This window comes from Acinonyx jubatus, chromosome D1 (genome assembly GCF_027475565.1).
Source record: "Acinonyx jubatus isolate Ajub_Pintada_27869175 chromosome D1, VMU_Ajub_asm_v1.0, whole genome shotgun sequence".
NCBI classification, from domain to species: Eukaryota; Metazoa; Chordata; class Mammalia; order Carnivora; family Felidae; genus Acinonyx; species Acinonyx jubatus.
Genome location: NC_069390.1, coordinates 8,900,402 through 8,918,675, shown reverse-complemented (window position 1 = coordinate 8,918,675; position 18,274 = coordinate 8,900,402). Strand labels below are relative to the sequence as shown.

At 49.3% G+C, this 18,274-nt stretch overlaps 1 protein-coding gene across 1 annotated transcript; it reads left to right on the top strand.

Annotated features, from left to right (window-relative positions):
• The first annotated feature begins 10,573 nt into the window (after window positions 1–10,573).
• Window positions 10,574–17,409, top strand: SLC3A2 (solute carrier family 3 member 2). The gene is made up of 9 exons (XM_015079886.2): window positions 10,574–11,339; window positions 12,019–12,192; window positions 12,795–12,889; window positions 14,701–14,769; window positions 14,874–14,932; window positions 15,094–15,274; window positions 15,388–15,531; window positions 16,733–16,816; window positions 16,929–17,409. The coding sequence occupies exons 1-9, from the start codon at window positions 10,907–10,909 to the stop codon at window positions 17,274–17,276; spliced, it is 1,587 nt and encodes a 528-aa protein (XP_014935372.2). The 5' UTR covers window positions 10,574–10,906; the 3' UTR covers window positions 17,277–17,409.
• Window positions 17,410–18,274: the final 865 nt, after the last annotated feature.

Genomic DNA, 18,274 nt, shown 5'->3' with positions numbered 1-18,274 from the left:
TCACCTCCTACTCATCAGAATGGCTAAAATTAATGACACAGAAAACAACAAGTGTTGGCAAGAACTTGGAAAAAAAGAACACTCATGCACTGTTGGTGGGAATGCAAACTGGTATAGCCACTAAGGAAAACAGTAAAGAGTTTCCTCAAAAAATTAAAAATAGAACTACCCTATGATCCATTAATAGCACTACTGGGTATTTATCCCCCAGAATACAAAAACACTAATTTAAAGGGATACATGCACCCGTGTGTTTATAGCAGCATCATTTATAATAGCCAAGTTATGGAAGCAGCTCAAGTATCCATTGATGGATGAAAGGATTAAGAAGATGTAGTATATATACACAATAGGATATTATTCAGCCATAAAAGAGAATGAAATCTTGCCATTTGCAACAACGTGGATGGAACTAGAGCGTATTATGCTAAGTGAAATAAGTCAAAGAAAGACATATGATATTATTTCACTCATATGTGGAATTTAAGAAACAAAACAAGCAAAGGGGAAAAAAGAGAGACAGACCAAGAAACAGACTCTTAACTATAGAGAAGAAACTGATGGTTATCAGAGGGGAGGTGGGTGGGAGGATGGGTGAAATAGGTGATGGGGATTAACAAGGGCACTTGTGATAAGTGAAAGAGCAGACCTAGGCCGGCCAACTAGTGACTATGTCCCTGACATGGCCGCAGGAAGAGGTTCCCGCTCAAACCTGAGACCACGCCTCCTCCCCTTGAGTAACTTATGTTTTCTAAGAAAGCAGGCTACCGATTGATGCAGATTGATGCATTCTTCCGAAGTCTAAGGTGGGAGGAAGGGGAGTATGAGAGGCGTGGAAAGTGTGAGTAGAAGAGGGAGGGCTTCTCTCAGGTAGGGGCCAGAGGCAGGAGCCCTCAACCCTGTCCAGGCTTAGAATGACCTGGGAGCATTTTACCCCTCCTCAAACCAATTAATCAGAGTCTCTGGGGATGGTGTTTGGTGCTAGGTATTTATATAGCCCAGCAAGGCTGACAGCCAATGGTTAATAGGTGACCAGTGAAAAATGTTCTGTATACACTGAGGCCAAACATGTTAGAGATCCTCAGACACAGTGGTTCTTAAACTTCAGGTGCATCAGAATCTCCAGGAAGACTTGTTCAAACACAGATTGCTGAGCCCCACCCCTAGAGTTTCTGATTTATTAGGTCTGTGACCACCAGGCCCAACATTTGCATTTTTAACAAGTTCCAGGTGACGCTGATAATTGCTGCTCTGGAACCACACCTTGGCAGCCGTTGGTCTATCCTTCCCCAGCCAATCAGCTAAGGCCATGATCCCTATAAAACCTTTGTGCTTTTGAAACTCGCTCTCTCTCTCTGGTATCTCACCGCTGCCTTGGTGCAGGTAGGGGATTGAGCTCGAGCCAGCTTGAATAAAGGCTCTTTGCTTTTGCATCAGACTCAGCTCCCAGATGGTCTTTGGGGATCACGAATTCTGGGCATAACAATAAGCACCTGGTGACATATGGAATTGTTGAATCACTATATTGGACACCCGAAACTAATATAACACCATACGGTGACTATGCTGGAATTAAATTATTGATAGTATTATTAAAAAAAATTTTTTTTAATGTTTATTTATTTTTGAGAGAGACAGAGACAGAATGCAAGTGGGTTGGGGCAGAGAGAGAGGGAGACACAGAATCTGAAGGAGGATCCAGGCTCTGAGAAGTCAGCACGGAGCCTGACGTGGGGCTTGAAGTCACGAGCTGTGAGATCATGACCTGAGCCGAAGTCAGATGCTCAACTGACTGAGCCACCCAGGCGCCCCTTGATAGTACTATTTTTTAAAAAAAAATTTTTTTTAACGTTTATTTATTTTGGGGACAGAGAGAGACAGAGCATGAATGGGGGAGGGGCAGAGAGAGAGGGAGACACAGAATCGGAAGCAGGCTCCAGGCTCTGAGCCATCAGCCCAGAGCCCGACGCAGGGCTCGAACTCACGGTCTGTGAGATCGTGACCTGAGCTGAAGTCAGACGCTTAACCGACTGAGCCACCCAGGCGCCCCTATAGTACTCTTTTAAAGAAACTGGGTAATCAGTTCTAATGCTACTGTCTAATTTGAGGATGAAAGGGAATCTGTTCTAAACTTGCTAGAGGATGCATTTCTTTAAACTTTTGAGTTTTAGTTTTCTCTGTAGTAAACACCTTATTTTATTTATTTATTTAATATAATTTATTTTTTGAAAGCAATTTTAAGTTTACAGAATAGTGGACAGGAAGAATGGAGTTCCCATATCTTCCATTACCCTCTCTCCACCTCCCACCCTTTCCCCTATTAAAATCTTGCTTTAGTGAGGTACACCTGTTATAGTTGATGAGCCCATACTGATACATTATTATTAACTAAAGACCATGGTTTACATTAAGGTTCATTCTTTGTGTTGTACAGTCTGTGGGGTTTGACACATGTCTAATGACATGTATCCACCATTACAGTATTGTACAGAATAGTCTTCTGGTCCTAAAAATCCCCTGCCCTCCACTTATTCAGCCTGCCCCCCCCCCCCCAGAACTCCTTGCAACCACTGATCTTTCTACTGTCTCCATAGTGTTGCCTTTTCCAGAATGTCACATAGTCGGAATCATACAGTATGTAGATTTTTCATATTTGCTTCTTATGCATTTAAGATTAGCAATATGCATCTAAGATTCCTCCCTGTATTTTTGTGGCTTGATAGCTCAATAATGTTCCATTATCTGGATGTACCAGTTTCTTCATTCACCTAGTGAAGGACATCTTGGTCGCTTCTGAGTTTTAGCAATGCTGAATAAAGCTGCTATAAACATCCGTGTTCAGGTTTTTGTGTGGACACAATTTGTTGTACAGCTCATAGAACTCAGGGAAACACTTTACTTACTATTCCCAGTTTATTAAAAAGGACGTTATAAAGGATACAAATGAATAGCCAGATGAAGAGGTACATGGGGTGATGTCTGGAAGGTTCCAAGCATAGGATCTTCAGACTCTGTAGACTTGGGGTGGGTTACCTTCCTGGTACATGTTCATCAACCTGGAAGTTCTCCAAACCCCATTGATTGGTTTCTACAGAGGTTCCATTACGCAGGCATGATCATTGGCCCTTGGTGATTAACTCAGTCTCCAGCCCCTCCCCCCTGCTTGGAAGTTGGGGGATAGGACTGGAAGTTACAACCCTCTAGTCATGCCTTGATTTTTCTGGTGGCCAGTCTCTACCCCAAAGCTACCACCAAGAGTGGTCTCTTTGGAAGAGGCTTTCTTATCACCCAGGAATTCCAAGAGATTTAGGAGCTCAGCGTCAGGAACTAGGGACAAAGGTTCACGCCCTTTCTTGTGCCCTCGTGTTCTCTCTCTCTCTCTGCTTTTATCATATCACAGTTACCCATTTATAAAAAAGGCGAGGTTGGCTTTTACCATAAATAAAAAATCAATTAAAGGTGGATTAAAGACTTGAATGTCAAAAACAAAACCTTACCTTCTTGCATAGAAAATGTCGATGAATATCTTTCAGGCCTTAAAGAAAGAATTTTTAGGGGTGCCTGGGTGATTCAGTCAGATAAACGTGGACTTCAGCTCAGGTTATGATCTTAGGGTTTGTGAGTTTGAGCCCCGCCTCGGACTCTGCACTGATAGCTCAGAGCCTGGAGCCTGCCTCAGACTCTGTCTTCCTCTCTCTCTGTCCTTGCCCCACTTGTGTTTCTCTCTCTCTCTCTCTCTCTCTCTCTCTCTCTCTCTCTCTCTCACACACACACACACACACACACAAATAAACAAAAAGAAAGATTCTCAAAATAACACACCAAATAATATTTTCCAAAACAAATAATACATTAAAATTTTTTATAAAGTTTATTTATTTTGAGAGAGACAGAGAGAGTGTGGGTGGGGGAGGGGCAGAGAAAGAGGGAGAATCCCAAGCAGGCTCCACACTGTCAGCACAGACCCCACGCAGGGCTCAAACTCGTGAAAGTGAGATCGTGGCCTGAGCTGAAATCAAGAGTCGGATGCCCAACCGACTGAGCCACTCAGGTGCCCCAATAATACATTTTAAAATAAGACGTCAAAAGTAAAAATGTGGGCCATAAGAGAAAACACTTATTTATTTATTTATTTATTTATTTACTTACTTACTTAGTTACTTACTTACTTATTTATTTAAGTAGGCTCCATGCCCAATGTGGGGCTTGAACTCACGACCCTGGGATCAAGGGTCAGATGTTCCACCAACTGAGCCAGCCAGGCACCCCTATTTTTTCAATCCCAGCCATCCCACCAAAACTGATAACATTTTATTATTTTTTTTTAATTTTAGAGAGAGAAAGAGAGAGAGAGCACATGAGGTGTGGGGGAAGAAGGGCAGAGAGGCAGGGAGAGAGAATCTTAAGTAGGCTCCACACTCAGATCAGAATCCAAAGTGGAGCTCGATCCCACGACTCTGTGATCATGACCTGAGCCGCAATCAAGACTCAGACACCCAACTGACTGAGCCACTAAGGTGCCCCAAGACTGATAACATTTTTGATGGATAACTTTTGTTCGTCAAAGGACACCTGAAGGGTGCCTGGGTAGCTCAGTCAGTTAAGCATCCCTTGATTTGGGCTCAGGTCATGATCTCACCATTGGTGAGATTGAGCCCTGTATTGGGCTCTGTGCTGACAGCACAGAGCCTGCTTGGGATTCTTTCTCCCTCTCTCTGCCCCTCCCCTGCCCTTCCCCCTCAAAATAAATAATAAATAAACTTGAAGAAGAAGAAGAAGAAGAAGAAGAGGAAGGAGGAGGAGGAAGGAGGAGGAGGACGAGGAGGAGGAGGGGGAGGAGGAGGAAGAGGAGGAGGAGGAGGAGGAGGAGGAGGAGGAGGAGGAGGAGGAGACATCTGAGTGCCCAGATCTTGGTTTCTAATACCATTTTCCCAATAAAAGGAACCAGGGGTCTTTGGAGATATGGGTGATTCTAGGGCTGGGGCCCTAACATACGTACAAGATGAGCCTGGACCATTTTGTAGTGCCAGGAAGTAAAGAACGTGCTCAAAAAAACTGTATGTGGGGGGAGGCAGGGGGACAGCAGAAAGAGAAATGTATTGAAAGAGCCAACCTAAAAGAGCTCACAGCGGCCAAAGCTGTAACAATTTGAGAAAACCCCCCAGTAATATAGTATTGAATTCTAACCCAAAGGATAAAATACATATGCACAAGTCCATACTGACAAAAAACAAATAACCAGATAAATGAGGGAGAAGAGATAAATCTCCTGTACAGAAAATCTCCAGTAATTCATGTCAATACTCCCTCCCATCCAGGAGGCAGAGCTTAATGCCAGGCCTCGTGAGTGTGGCTGCACTTAGAGATTTTCTTCCAAAGGATGTGATGATAGAAAGTTTTGAAGGTCACAGGGGCTGGAAAAATAGCAATACCCACCAGTATCGTGTGACCACAATGGTAGAAAGAGCTGATGTTGGGGGACTTCAGTCACCACTTTAAGGATAATTTACTCCCTTATTACTATGTAGCCTCTTGGATGAGATCAGTATTCTGTCTCTGATCAGCTAAATATCTGATGTCATCTATCCGAGGATACTATGTTACAAATGCTTCTCTGTTTCTTCCATAGGTTGATCTGCTATATCTCTGATGTTACTCTCTTTTTTTCTACTTTTTTTTTTTAATTTTTTTTTTCAACGTTTATTTATTTTTGGGACAGAGAGAGACAGACCATGAACGGGGGAGGGGCAGAGAGAGAGGGAGACACAGAATTGGAAACAGGCTCCAGGCTCTGAGCCATCAGCCCAGAGCCTGACGCGGGGCTCGAACTCCCGGACCGCGAGATCGTGACCTGGCTGAAGTCGGACGCTTAACCGACTGCGCCACCCAGGCGCCCCTTTCTTTTTTTTTCTTTTTAATGTTTGTTTATTTTTGAGAGAGAAAGAGAGAGAGCACGAGAGGGGGAGGGGTAGAGAGAGAGAGAGAGAGAGAGAGAGAGAGAGAGAAAGAGAGAGAGAGAATCTCAAGCAGGCTCTGCTCTGCCAGCACAGAGTTCGATGGGGGGCTCATCCCGTCATCCCAGGAACCATGAGATCATGACCTGAGCCAAAATCAAGAGTCAGATGCTCAACCAACTGAGCCACCCAGGCGCCCCATGTTTCTCTCTTTTACTATCTGGTTGCAATGAGAGAGAAAGGCTTGCTGCTGCATTATTGTTCATTGTCTAATTTACTTAGAATCAGGTACTTTTGAGATGGCACATTTATTTCTCTTCTAAGCGATGGCTTTGGCTGTATTTCCTCTCCTCTTTCTGGCTTTTATCCCCCCTCACATTCCCCATCCTCCACTGAGACAACCCTGACGGTTCTCTTCTTTAGAAGCCAGCGTCCCTCCTGCAGGATTCGTAATAACAATATTATTCCAACGTCACTTCTTCAAATGACAGTTGCCAAGTGAGCCCCTTTGGCTGAGGGTCGGCCTCCTTCTCGGCTTTCATCTCCATAGCGCTTTGACCTCCAAATGCTCAGTTCTTTAACTTTCGGCCATCATCCATTTTTCAAATGTCTGAACTCCCCAAGGTCGATGGACATGTCAGAAGCAAAATACGTGTTAATCAGCTGTTTATGTTATCGGTAAGGCTTTCGGTCAACAGTAGGCTATTAGTAGTTAAGTATTTGGGGAGTCAGAAGTTACATGCAGAGTTTTGACCGTGCCACAAATCCCTGTGCTGTTGAAGGCTCAACTGTAATCCTTATTTGTTGGGAAACACGTGACATGGACTTTTGCAACAGGGGTTTAGAAAGGAATTTTCTCTGTACACTTAGCGCTCTGCGTTTCAGGGCCCAACCCTCATCTGTCTGCCTGAGCATAAAGTATTAAAGATGTGTAGCCTCACGTGGTCTCTGGATTGTTGAGCTGCCTTTTCTCTCTGCGTTGTCTCAGTCTTTTTTCTTTTTTTTAGTTTTTTTTAAGTTTATTTATTTTGAGAGAGAAAGCGAGGACGAGTGGGGAGGGGAAGAGAGACAGGGAGAGAGAGGCAGAATCCCAAGCAGGCTCCACACTGTCAGCATGGAGCCCAATGTGGGGCTTGAACGCCCGAACCATGAGATCATCACCTGAGCTGAAATCGAGTGGTGGACGCTCAACCGACTGAGCCATCCTGTCCCAGCCTTGTTTTGAAAGCTTAATTCTTCGTGACAAATCATATACTTTTCCTGACACCTGGCTGGCTCGGTCAGTAGAGCATGTGACTTTTGATCTCAGGGGCATGGGTTTGAACCCCACATTGGGTATAGACATTACTTAAATAAAACTTAAAAAAATATTTGTTAATGATCTACTTTGCATTCCTACAGTAAATATTGTCTTATATGTTTTTATATCAAAAGTCATTGAAGGATCTGAGGATCTCTAGTCACGTTCTGCCTCTTTCTGTACAGTCTTTCCATGTTTTCCGGTCGTCTCCTTCCCCCAGATTTATTACTTTCTTTTGGTTGAAGAGTAACAAGTCTTGGTTTCCTTTTTTTAAAGAATTTGGTATTTGGGGCACCAAGGTGGCTCAGTCGGTTAAGCAACCAACGCCTGATTTCACTTCAGGTCATGATCTCATGGTTCATGAGTTTGAGCCCCATGTCAGGTTCTGTGCTCACAGCATGGAACCTGCTTAGAATTCTCATTCTCCTCCTCTCTCTCTGCCCCCCCCCCCCACCAAATAAATAAACATTAAAAAAATATAAAGACTTTTGTTTTTAAGTAATCACTACACCCAACCTGGGGCTCCAACTCACAACCCCGAGATCAAGAGTGGTATGCTCCACCGACTGACCCAGCCAGGTGCCCTTGTTTTCCTTTTCTATGATATAATGTGGTGTTGTTTACATTTCTTTTCACTTTTATCCCTTTATCTTCATACGCTACTTTTGTTGTTTCTAAGAAGGGAAGTATTTGGGTTCGACTGGTATAGTTCATCCACTCATTTTCCAAACACTCATGAAGTGCCTACTATACGTTATCTCTGAACAGGCAGGTCCATCAGCAAATTGCACAAGGTCTCTGCCACTCGTCTTGAAGTGCAAACAGACGCTCAGAAAAGGAAATGCAATAAACAAACAGGATATGTGTTGTGGCAGAGGTAGATGGAAAATAGCTCTTTGGGAGAAGTTGAGAAAAACTGTCATCTGAGCTAGGTCTTGAATGAATGGGAACTAATGAGGCCGAGTGGCAGAACAGGACGGGAAAAACACGGAATGGCATGTCCAGAGATGCAGAGGCCTGACAAAGCTGGCTGTACTGTAAGACTGCCAGGTGTTTGAAGGCTGATGTCACGGGGGGGGGGGGGGGGGGGGAGGGGGAAGGGCAATCCCTGTGGAAGGCGTGGGGATCATAAATTTTGGAGGGTAAGTTGTTAGCTTCTTTACTGCACGCAGAAGGAATTGGCTTCATCTGTCTGGAACCACAGGGCTGTGAGTGAGATATTAGGTTTCTAGGGGTGTAATGTTGGACAATCTCAAGGAGAGCTTCTGAACCCAGTTCTCAACCTTGAACTTCAACCCTGTTAAAGTCTGTTCAGAGCCTCTGGTTGGCACTTATCTGCCATGCCCAGGGTACCTTGGACTTATCATCTTTGCGCAGTAGTCTGAACTCCACCCTCTATCCACTCGCCTGCCTCCCTCTAGGAATTGGTTCTGGCTCTCTTAGGGTGGGGGTAGGGTATGGGCTTTGGCATGCAGAAAGGGAATGGCAGAAGATGAGCCTTTTCACACCCTTGACTCTCCTTGGGCCCCCCTTCCTGTCTGCTGTTTCTTTAGATTTGGCTTCTGCTTTCTTCCAAACACACAGCTACCTTGGCTTCCAGCCCAGGTGGGAGAGGGAGAAAGAACTTGTTTCCTTCAGCTCCTCTCTGAAAATAATCCAGCTGGCACTGGTCAGGAACAAGCAGTTCCTGAACGTCTGCACCCCATGGTGTTGATGTCCAGCAGTCCCTGCTATGAATCTTGTCTCTGCCCCACTTAGTCTCCATCCCAGAATCTCTGTGGAGGGAAGCTGGGTGGTCTTCAAGGCCTCTGTGATGAAATTTTGGGGTGACGGTGGGGTGGTCTGGAGCCGATGACCAAGAAAGAATTCTTGAGGACATCTTTGGTGCAATAATTTTACTACAGCATGGGGACATGACCCGTGGGCAGGAAGAGCTGCACTGGGGTCACAATGGGTAACTTATTATATACCCTCAGCTTGGGAGGTGGTCAGGGATAGAGTACTCTCTAAGGAATTTTGGAAGCAAGGTTTCCACGACTTTGAGGGGCTAGTTGTTGCCAGGGAAATTACTGTTTCACTTATTACCGTTAAATAAAATCTCAGTCATGAGATCCTTCAAATGTATAAGGGGGGGTAATAAGTTTGGAGCATGATTGCCAGCATATATCCTGGGGCAGTTGAGATAAAGGAAGTAGACTTACAGGATCCTCGTGGTTGGGATAATGTTAAACCAAGGTTCTCTTTGGCCCCAGCAAAGCGTCATCCTTGAAGCAGATGAGCTCCTAGAGGGAGATCACTCTGTCGGTCTCGGGTCTCGAGGACTTGTCATGGGCTACAGGCAGTAAGGGAATTAAATTTTTCATTTCCTTTAGTTTCCCTCATTACCATGGCAAGCACTTAAACCCCTTTCCTTTGTTCTCTGGTAGCCAGGAGTGTCCGAGGAATATCACATGTATCCCACCTGAAGGGGGGGGGGTGCGGGGTGCTAGTTTATGCTTTGCCCTAAGCTTGTCTCATCATCTGCGGCTGCCTCCAAGGCTTAGCATAGTGAAGTGATAAGGAGGTAAGGGAATCCTGGCACCCTGGGGAGATTGGGCTAATCTGTCGGAGGCCCTGCAACAGTGGGGAAGAGTCTGGTCTGTTGTAGGAAAATGGTGGGTGCCTCCAATTGAGGCCCAACCTTGGAATGTTTCCTACAGCCCATCAGGCTTTTGGCTCTTCTGGATGTCGGATTCCTAGCTGCCCGACATCCTGGCGCCAGAAACTGGCGGTGGGGGGTTGGGGTAGGGGGAGACGGGCGGTGGGGGGTGGGGTCAGCTTCAATTCTGTCCGAACAGATTCATCTTAAAACACCAGGGAGAAGACTGCATTACAGTTAACTCAATAAAATTAATACAGCAAAGTATTGTAGTGGGCACTTAATAGTTGCTGCATGATGAATTATTTGAAATGAACTCAAGATGAGTCTTGAAGGACGAGTGGGAGTAAGCCCTGCGGGGAAGCAGAGATCCGGCGCCAAGTTCCAAAGGCTTGAGGAGACAAGGCTAGGTGGGGGAAAGGGAAGAAGCTGAGTTTGGCTGGCTCTGAGAGCGCCAGCGGCCGTGCGAAGTTGGGCTCACCACGCGGTGGTTTCAGCCCAGGGCCAGGGGCGAACGGAGCACGGCGTTGGGGCCCAGCCTTCGACGGCGGCGAAGAGGGGCCCTAGGGACACCCGCGGTGCTGGAAGTCCCCTCCCTTTCCACTCCTCGGGGCGGAGACAAGTCAGACTCCGCCCACCTGGAGGTGGCTCCGCGCTCAACCTTCTTAGCGTTCGACTAGGAGGAACTTTAGGGGTAAACAGGTTCGAGAAGCGGGAATTGAGGCGCGCAGCGGTGGGAAGCGTGCTCCGGAGCCTAGTCCCCCCACCGCCGCCCACCCGTGTTGTCTCAGAAAGAGCAATCGGGGCCGTTCCTCTTTAAGGGGCGGGCAGGGGCGGGGCTCCCCTTCTCTTTCCGGTAGGCTGCGCCCTTCCCACCGCAGACGCGAACACTGTAGCCCGAGCTGCGCGTGATCGCGAATTCTTCGGAGGCCGAGTTGGGGCGGGGAGGTCGCGGCCGGAGTCCAGCCACCGCTTGATCGCAGCCTGCATCGTATCGCCGGTTCCGCAGGCATCATGAGCCAGGACACTGAGGTGGACATGAAGGAGGTGGAGCTGAACGAAATGGAGCCCGAGAAGCAGCCGATGAATGCGGCGTCCGGGGCAGCCATGGCCGTAGTCGTGGCGAGCGGCGCCGAAAAGAACGGCCTGGTTAAGATCAAGGTGGCCGACGACGAGGCAGAGGCAGCGGCCGCGGCCAAGTTCACTGGCCTGTCTAAGGAGGAGCTGCTGAAGGTGGCGGGCAGCCCCGGCTGGGTGCGCACCCGCTGGGCGCTGCTGGTGCTCTTCTGGCTCGGCTGGCTCGGCATGCTGGCGGGTGCGGTGGTCATCATTGTGCGGGCGCCGCGCTGCCGCGAGCTGCCCGCGCAGAGCTGGTGGCACAAAGGCGCCCTCTACCGCATCGGCGACCTGCTGGCCTTCCAGGGCCACGAGGAGGGCGACCTAGCGGGTGAGCTGTGGGCGCGACCCTGGGTTATCGGGCCACCGGCTCCGATGCTGTGCCCAGATTGACGCCGACGGTTGTCCACCCCATTCTGTACTCGGTCCCGCACCCTCAAGCCGGAGATGTAGCTTCTCCATTCCTTCTTTGAAGGAAACTGCCCCTACGCCCTCTTCCACGAGGATGGCTGACTCAGCGTCCTCACTTACCCTGCGAAGCCTGTAGCTGACGGTTTCTGAAGTAATGCACCGGGCACCTTGCGTCAGCTCCTCTGAGTCTCGTGATTCAGGCTCACTTCCCCCCGACACTTAGTTCCTGCCGGAGGGGAGAAGAGGGGCCATCAAGGCCCAACACTTAGTTCCCCAACACTTCCTGCGGGAGGGGAGAAGAGAAGAGGGGCGATCAAGGACCTCTCAGAGGGTCTTCACTTTAAATTTTTTTTTTAATGTTTATTTATTTTTGACAGAGAGAGAGACAGACAGAGCATGAGCGGGGGAGGGGCAGAGAGAGAGGGAGACACAACCTGAAGCAGGCTCCAGGCTCTGAGCTGTCAGCACAGAGCCCGACGCGGGGCTCGAACTCACAGACTCTGAGATCATGACCTGAGCCGAAATCTGACGCTCAACCGACTGAGCCACCCAGGTGCCCCTCAGAGGGCCTTCACTTTAAATCTGCTTCCCCATTTCAGGCCTGAAGAGGCACCTTGATTACCTGAGCACCCTGAAGGTGAAAGGCTTTGTGCTGGGCCCAATTCACAAGAACCAGAAAGATGACCTCGCTGGGACCAACTTGGAACAGATCAACCCTGTTCTCGGCTCCAAGGAAGATTTTGACAATCTCTTGCAATCGGCCAAGAAAAAGAGTGGGTGTCCTGGAGTTGCCAAGGAAGCAGCTGGGAAGGGCTTGGCCTTCTGGCCACAGAAAAGACAGGACAGGGTTTTTGTTTGGTTTACTCCTGTCTGGCTGAGTTTTCTAAGGCAGGTACAAGCTCCCTGCAGTTTGTTAGGCTTCAGCCTAAAATTACTTTGCCAGGCGGTGCAGAGACTTTCTACTTGGATGTGTGCGCATTCACTTACCTTCTGGGCTTCAGTGTCCTTATTTGCAAAATGTAGGCTTTTGCTGATTCAGTGTTCTTTAAACTTGTAAAGGAATGGGTCCTTTTGAGAACAATATCCAAATAGAATCTTGTCTTATTTTAAGAGGATTCACTTTGGGGATGGGGAGCCCAGGGCCCCCTAGGTTAGCCTTCTCGACTACACTACATGCCTTCTGCCTGATAAGATTTTCAGCCCCTCCACTCACATCTTTGTTTCAATGGAATAGGTTTTGCCAGGGTTCAAATCTAAGCTTTTTGTGCCAAATGATACATAGGGAGTAGTCCACCAACTTGTATTTGTTGATTGCTCCCTTTCCTGACATCCCAACGTCTTTCTCCTGACTCCCTTTTTTTCTCCATTGTTCCAGGCATCCGGGTCATTCTGGACCTCACTCCCAACTATGAGGGCCAGAACTCATGGTTCCTCCCCACTCAGATTGACACTGTGGCCGCCAAGATGAAGGTAAGTAAGTGTGTTGGCGCCGATGGCAGGTGGGAGTTGGCTGCTGGGGCTGTGTTGATCCTTCTAGCAAGCCCTTGTAAACTAGCCTGGCTCCAGCTGAGGGGCCCCTTGCTCCTTGGAGCCGAGCTGGCACACCCCTCCCACAGGCAGAGGGTAGGCCAACAGTGCTCCCTGGTTTTGCTTGTTCCTTTTCTGGTCACTCATTTTCCTTGTTTCCTCGACCCTGATGGTAACAGTGCCAAGAAAGGAATTTCTCAGATGGCGATCTGGGTTTGACTTTTCTTCCTTTGGGGGAGAGGAAGCTGTTTCTCTGTGGGAATCCTGCCGTGTCTGGTTTCCCAGTTCTTGTTTGATGTATTTTGGAGGGGAGCCCAGTCTGAAGTTGTAAGCATTGTGGTCTTATGCGTCTGGGACCATGCCAAGTATTTTGGATATGTGTTCTAAGTTTCTCTGTAACCACACAAGGTCTCTTTCATCTCTAATCTGTCAGTGAAGAAGCTAGGGTTCAGAGGGGCTTGAGGTGCTTAGGATTTGAAGTCTCAAGTAGTCTCATTTCTGTAACCTGCTTTCCCTGAGTACAGGTATAGGCTCACTATACCTTGTATAGTATAGACTATACAAGACTATAGGCTTGCAAGTGGGACTTTGTTATCCAAGCTCCTAATGCCTGGGTTCTAGGACACTGGCCAGTTCAGCAGGGGTATAGAACAAAATAAAATCTCTTAAAAGTTATTGATGAGGGGATGTTTTCAGATGGTATGGCTTGAGGACTGGTAGCCTCGGGTGAAAATGGAGATAAGAGGTGAGACAGAAAGGGGAAAAGGGGTCTTGGGGGTGGGGTTCCATGTCTTGTGCCCACCAATGCCAGGACTTCAGGCCTGGGCCTGTTTTGCAGAACTGGCTTCTCTTCTCAAATCTTCATTTGAACTGCCCTGGGGCTGTGCTTTGAACTTCACTCTTTCATCTTTGGCCTTGCTCTGACCTGCTCTCTTACACACACCCTCCCCTGGCCTCAGGACACCGGGAGAGGAGTAAGTATACTTGTCTTCTGATCTTGGCTAGAGAGAGAGAGAGAGAGAGAGAGAGTGCGCCGAGCCCGCAAGCGAGCATGTGAGCAGGGGAAGGGGCAGAGAGAGAGGGAGACAGAGGACCAGAAGTGAGGTTCTGTGCTGACAGCAGCGAGTCTGATGTGGGGCTCGAACCCTCACACTGTGAGATCATGACCTGAGCCAAAGTCCGATGCTCAACGGACTGAGCCACCCAGGCAGTCCTAAGTGAAGTTATGTTTATCAACATACTTTTTCTCTTAGGCCTTTTCTATATCAAAGGAGAAGCTGTGTGATTTGTAATGGGGAGGAATACAGAAGTGAAATGCTATAACTTTAAGAATCAGTGATGGTGAGAGGCGCCTGGCTGGCTCAGTTAAGCATCTGACTCTTGGTTTGGACTCTGGTCACGACCTCACCGTTTGTGAGTTTGAGCCCCACATCAGGCTCCGCACTGACAGTGTGAAGCCTGCTTGGGATTCTCTCCCTCTCTCTGCTCCTTCCCTGCTCATGCGTGTTCTCTCTCTCTCTCTCTCTCTCTCTCAAAATAAATAAATAAACTTAAAAAAAAAAAAAGGATCAGTGATGGTGTAGAATGGGACAGAGCTGAAGGCTGATGGTTAAGTGAGGCCAGTCAAGGCAGGTGACTCTTCCAAGGTCATAGAGAAGTGCGTGGTAGGTGAGGTTTAGCATGGGCTGGATTTTCTAAGCCTTTGCATCAGAGTGTTGAAGCCCTTCCTCTGTTGTTTTGCCCCCTCCCTATAGGATGCTCTGAGTTTTTGGCTGCAGGCTGGTGTGGATGGGTTCCAGGTTCGGGATGTGGAGAATCTGACGGTGAGTTTCTTTCCATGTGAGAGGCAGAGTCTGGGTGAGAGCAGAGGGACTCGTCAGGGCTTGTTGGTGTTCTCTGTTCCTTGACTTTGTTTCTTTTCTTCTAGGATGCGTCTTTGTTGTTGGCTGAGTGGCAGAACATCACCAAGAGCTTCAGCGAAGACAGGTAGGTGCCAGACCTCCCCCACCAACTCAGCTTCATGGTGGGAACCCCCCAGTAGAGTGCCAGACCCAAGGAATGGGCGATTTCCTAGCCCAAAGAACTTTCTTCACTTTCATTCTTTGCTTGTTCTTTACCAACCTTGTCCCCTGCCTTGCCCTCTGTAGGCTCTTGATCGCAGGGACTGAGTCCTCTGACCTTCAGCAGATTCTGAGCCTCCTTGGATCCACTAAGGACCTGTTGTTGACTAGCTCATACCTGTCAGACTCCATTTCCACCGGGAAGCATATAGAGTTCTTGGTCACCCAGTATTTGAATGCCACTGACAGTCGCTGGTGCAGCTGGAGCGTGAGTACCACAGTCGGGGGACGAGGCGGGGGAGGAGGCCTTTTTGACGAAAGGTGTGGGCAGACGGAGGCAGAGACAGGCTTTCGGGCTCACCAGTGCATCCATCCCTGCAGTTGTCTCAGGCGGGGCTCCTGACTTCCTTCGTGCCGGCTCATCTTCTCCGCCTCTACCACCTGCTGCTCTTCACCCTGCCAGGGACGCCGGTTTTCAGCTACGGAGATGAGATCGGCTTGGAGGCCGCTGCCCTGCCTGGCCAGGTATGGCTTGCTGCCTCCCTGGCGCAGTGGGGGAGGTTGTGTTCCCGCATCACGATGCTTCTGTGGATGGCAGCCGGTAGACGTGAGCCTTGGGGGGAACTGCGTTTGACTCCTGGTCAGCCACGGTAGCCGCGTGGCCTCGGCAACTTATTTCACGGCCCTAGTCTTGATCACGTCTTCTGGGGCCTTGCATTTCTTGGAGGGAAGTTGGGATTCAATGAGAGCACGTTTGAAGATGCGATGCCTGGTACCTGGTAGGTGTTCCATATGGGAGCCATCCATTCGTTCATTCGTTCGTTCATTCTCACTCATGTGTTCAGTGGGCAGCAGGTAGGTATTCGGCTGGGCTTGTGCCCTCCAGCAACTCCTAGTTTAGTGGGGGACCCAGAGGAGTAAGGGAAACACATGGCAGCCAGTGCTGAGATGGGGTAAGAGCATGGTGTTCACTTAGCTCTAGCCGCAGGGTTAGAGGTTGACACCCAAGCTGATATTTACAGAACTGGTCGTGCGGTTATTCCACGGTTTTCTGGAGTAATTCCTATATGCCATGCACAGAGGACACAGCAATGCACAGAAGAGCTGGAGGTGGGGAAGTTAGATAATAAGCAAAGAGAATAAAGATGCCCAATGCTGGGGCGCCTGGATGGCTTAGTCTAGGTTAAGCACCTGACTTCATGATCTCACGGATTGTGAGTTGGAGCCCCGCGTCCGGCCCTGGGCTGACAGCTCAGAGCCTGCAGCCTGCTTTGGATTCTGTGGCTCCCTGTCTCTCTGCCCCTCCCTCACTTGCGCTGTGCCTCTATCTCTCTCAAAAATAAGTAAATGTTAAAAAAAAAAAAAAAATTAAAGGTGCTCAGTGCTGCTAAGTGCTGTGCAAAAGAGAGCAGGGTCAGGGGCCTAGAGAACAGGGGATGGGGGATGTTTGCCATCGTGTGGCCACAGAAGATCTAGTGAGACACCTGAGCGGGGAGTGGAGGGCAGTGAGGGAGCTAACCCTGTGGCTGGGAGAAAAGCCCTCCACGCTGATGCGATAGTGCGGGCAGGGACCTGACTCGGGGGCCGGCCTTGCTTATCCAGTAGAAGTTAGGCCAGCATCGGGGGCGGGGGGGGGGGGGGGCTCTACACGGATGGGGCTGGGAACAGAAGGTGAAGGGAGAGCAGGCCCAGGCCTTTCCCAAATCCTGTTTTCCTGGCTTTTCAGCCTGTGAAGGCTCCAATCATGCCCTGGGATGAATCCAGCTTCCCCAACACCTCAGAACCTGGAAGTAGCAACATGACTGTAAAGGTAAGGGTTTGGGGTGGGCCAGGCCTGCTTGGCCGAGGGTGGGCAGGTGGCGTGTAGGAGGTTGCGCCCAGGGGTGTCCTTTATCCTTTCTTGCTGTGACCATCACTTGCAGGGCCAGAATGAAGACCCTGGCTCCCTCCTCTCTCTCTTCCGGCGACTGAGTGATCAGCGAGGCAAGGAGCGCTCCCTGCTGCACGGGGATTTCCATGTACTCTCCTCCGGGCCTGACCTCTTCGCCTACGTCCGCCAGTGGGACCAGAACGAGCGCTTCTTGGTAGTGCTCAACTTCGGGGATGTCGGCCAACCAGCCAGGTTGCCGGCCACTGCCAGCCTGCCAACCAAGGTCAATCTGCTGCTCAGCACCCACCTGGGCCGTGAGGAGGGGGCCTCTCTTGAGCTGGGGCACCTAAACGTGGAGCCCCATGAGGGGCTGTTGCTTCATTTCCCCTATGTGGCCTAACAGGACCCATTACCCTTCCCTTCCCCAGGCCCTTTGGGTCCTGGCTTCTTTTCTTTTCTTTTTTTTTTACGGTCACAGATTACAGTTGAGAGGTGTTTTCTGGCTTCAAATAAAAGTCACTCCTGCCTGGTGAGGTCTTGTCTTCCCTTATTCAGTCACAGCAGGAATCTACCCCCTCCTCCGTGCACGCATGCGCGCACACACACAAAGACAGTGATCAGGGCTAGAGAGTTCCATGCACCTGCTCCAGCCCAGAGAGGGAGGGGCCTTCCAGGCTCATAACAACAAGGAGGTGTGAGGGCCAGGGCTAGCGTCTGGGTCAGGGTCCTCTCCTGGAGGTCTTCGGTCTTACTGTTTCCTTATCCCCCTCAGCAGTGGTCTCCAGCCAAGTGTGGTCAGGTTTCCTGTTTTTTGCAGACTTGGCCTCTCAGGGAGAAGGAGTGGGAGCCAGGTGGCCTGTTTCCTAAGAGATGCTTCTAAAGGGTACTAGAGGGCATTCATTCAACAAGAATCTGTTGTGCACTCAGCATGTGACAGGAATCGTTTTAGGTCCTGGGGTCACAGGAGAGGACGAAGTACAAGATCCCTCTCTTCTAGTCTTCTAGGGCTTCTAGTCTAGTGAGGGAATGGAGAAGAAATAAGGTGAATACAATTTCGAGTGCCGTGGATATAGTGATGGTGTTCCAAGAGGACAAAGTGAGGCAGGAAGAGAGGCAGGGGCTTGGGGTGGAAGGGAACTGGAGCCACCCAGCTGCCCCAAGATCACAGTGTTTTAACAGCAGAAGGATACACGTTCAACTAAAGGGCAGGTTGCACAGGGTGGAATCCTGTGCAGGCGGGGGACTGTCGGGGGAAGGGGAGGCTCCAAGTGTGAAGCTTCCAATGGATTGTTCTCTCGCAGTGGGGTCCTGGACCTGAGACCCCCTGGTTTGTAACACATGGTGTGGCCAATCAGGGAAGCTCATCCTAGGCTTGGTGTCCAGAGTTCCTGGGTGTGC

Bases quoted from the DNA above. Each gene is read 5' to 3' on its own strand.
- SLC3A2 (XM_015079886.2), top strand. From the start codon at position 10,907: ATGAGCCAGGACACTGAGGTGGACATGAAGGAGGTGGAGCTGAACGAA. The intron at 14,933-15,093 runs GTAGGTGCCAGA...TGCCCTCTGTAG, and splicing joins AAGAGCTTCAGCGAAGACAG to GCTCTTGATCGCAGGGACTG. The intron at 16,817-16,928 runs GTAAGGGTTTGG...CATCACTTGCAG, and splicing joins GTAGCAACATGACTGTAAAG to GGCCAGAATGAAGACCCTGG.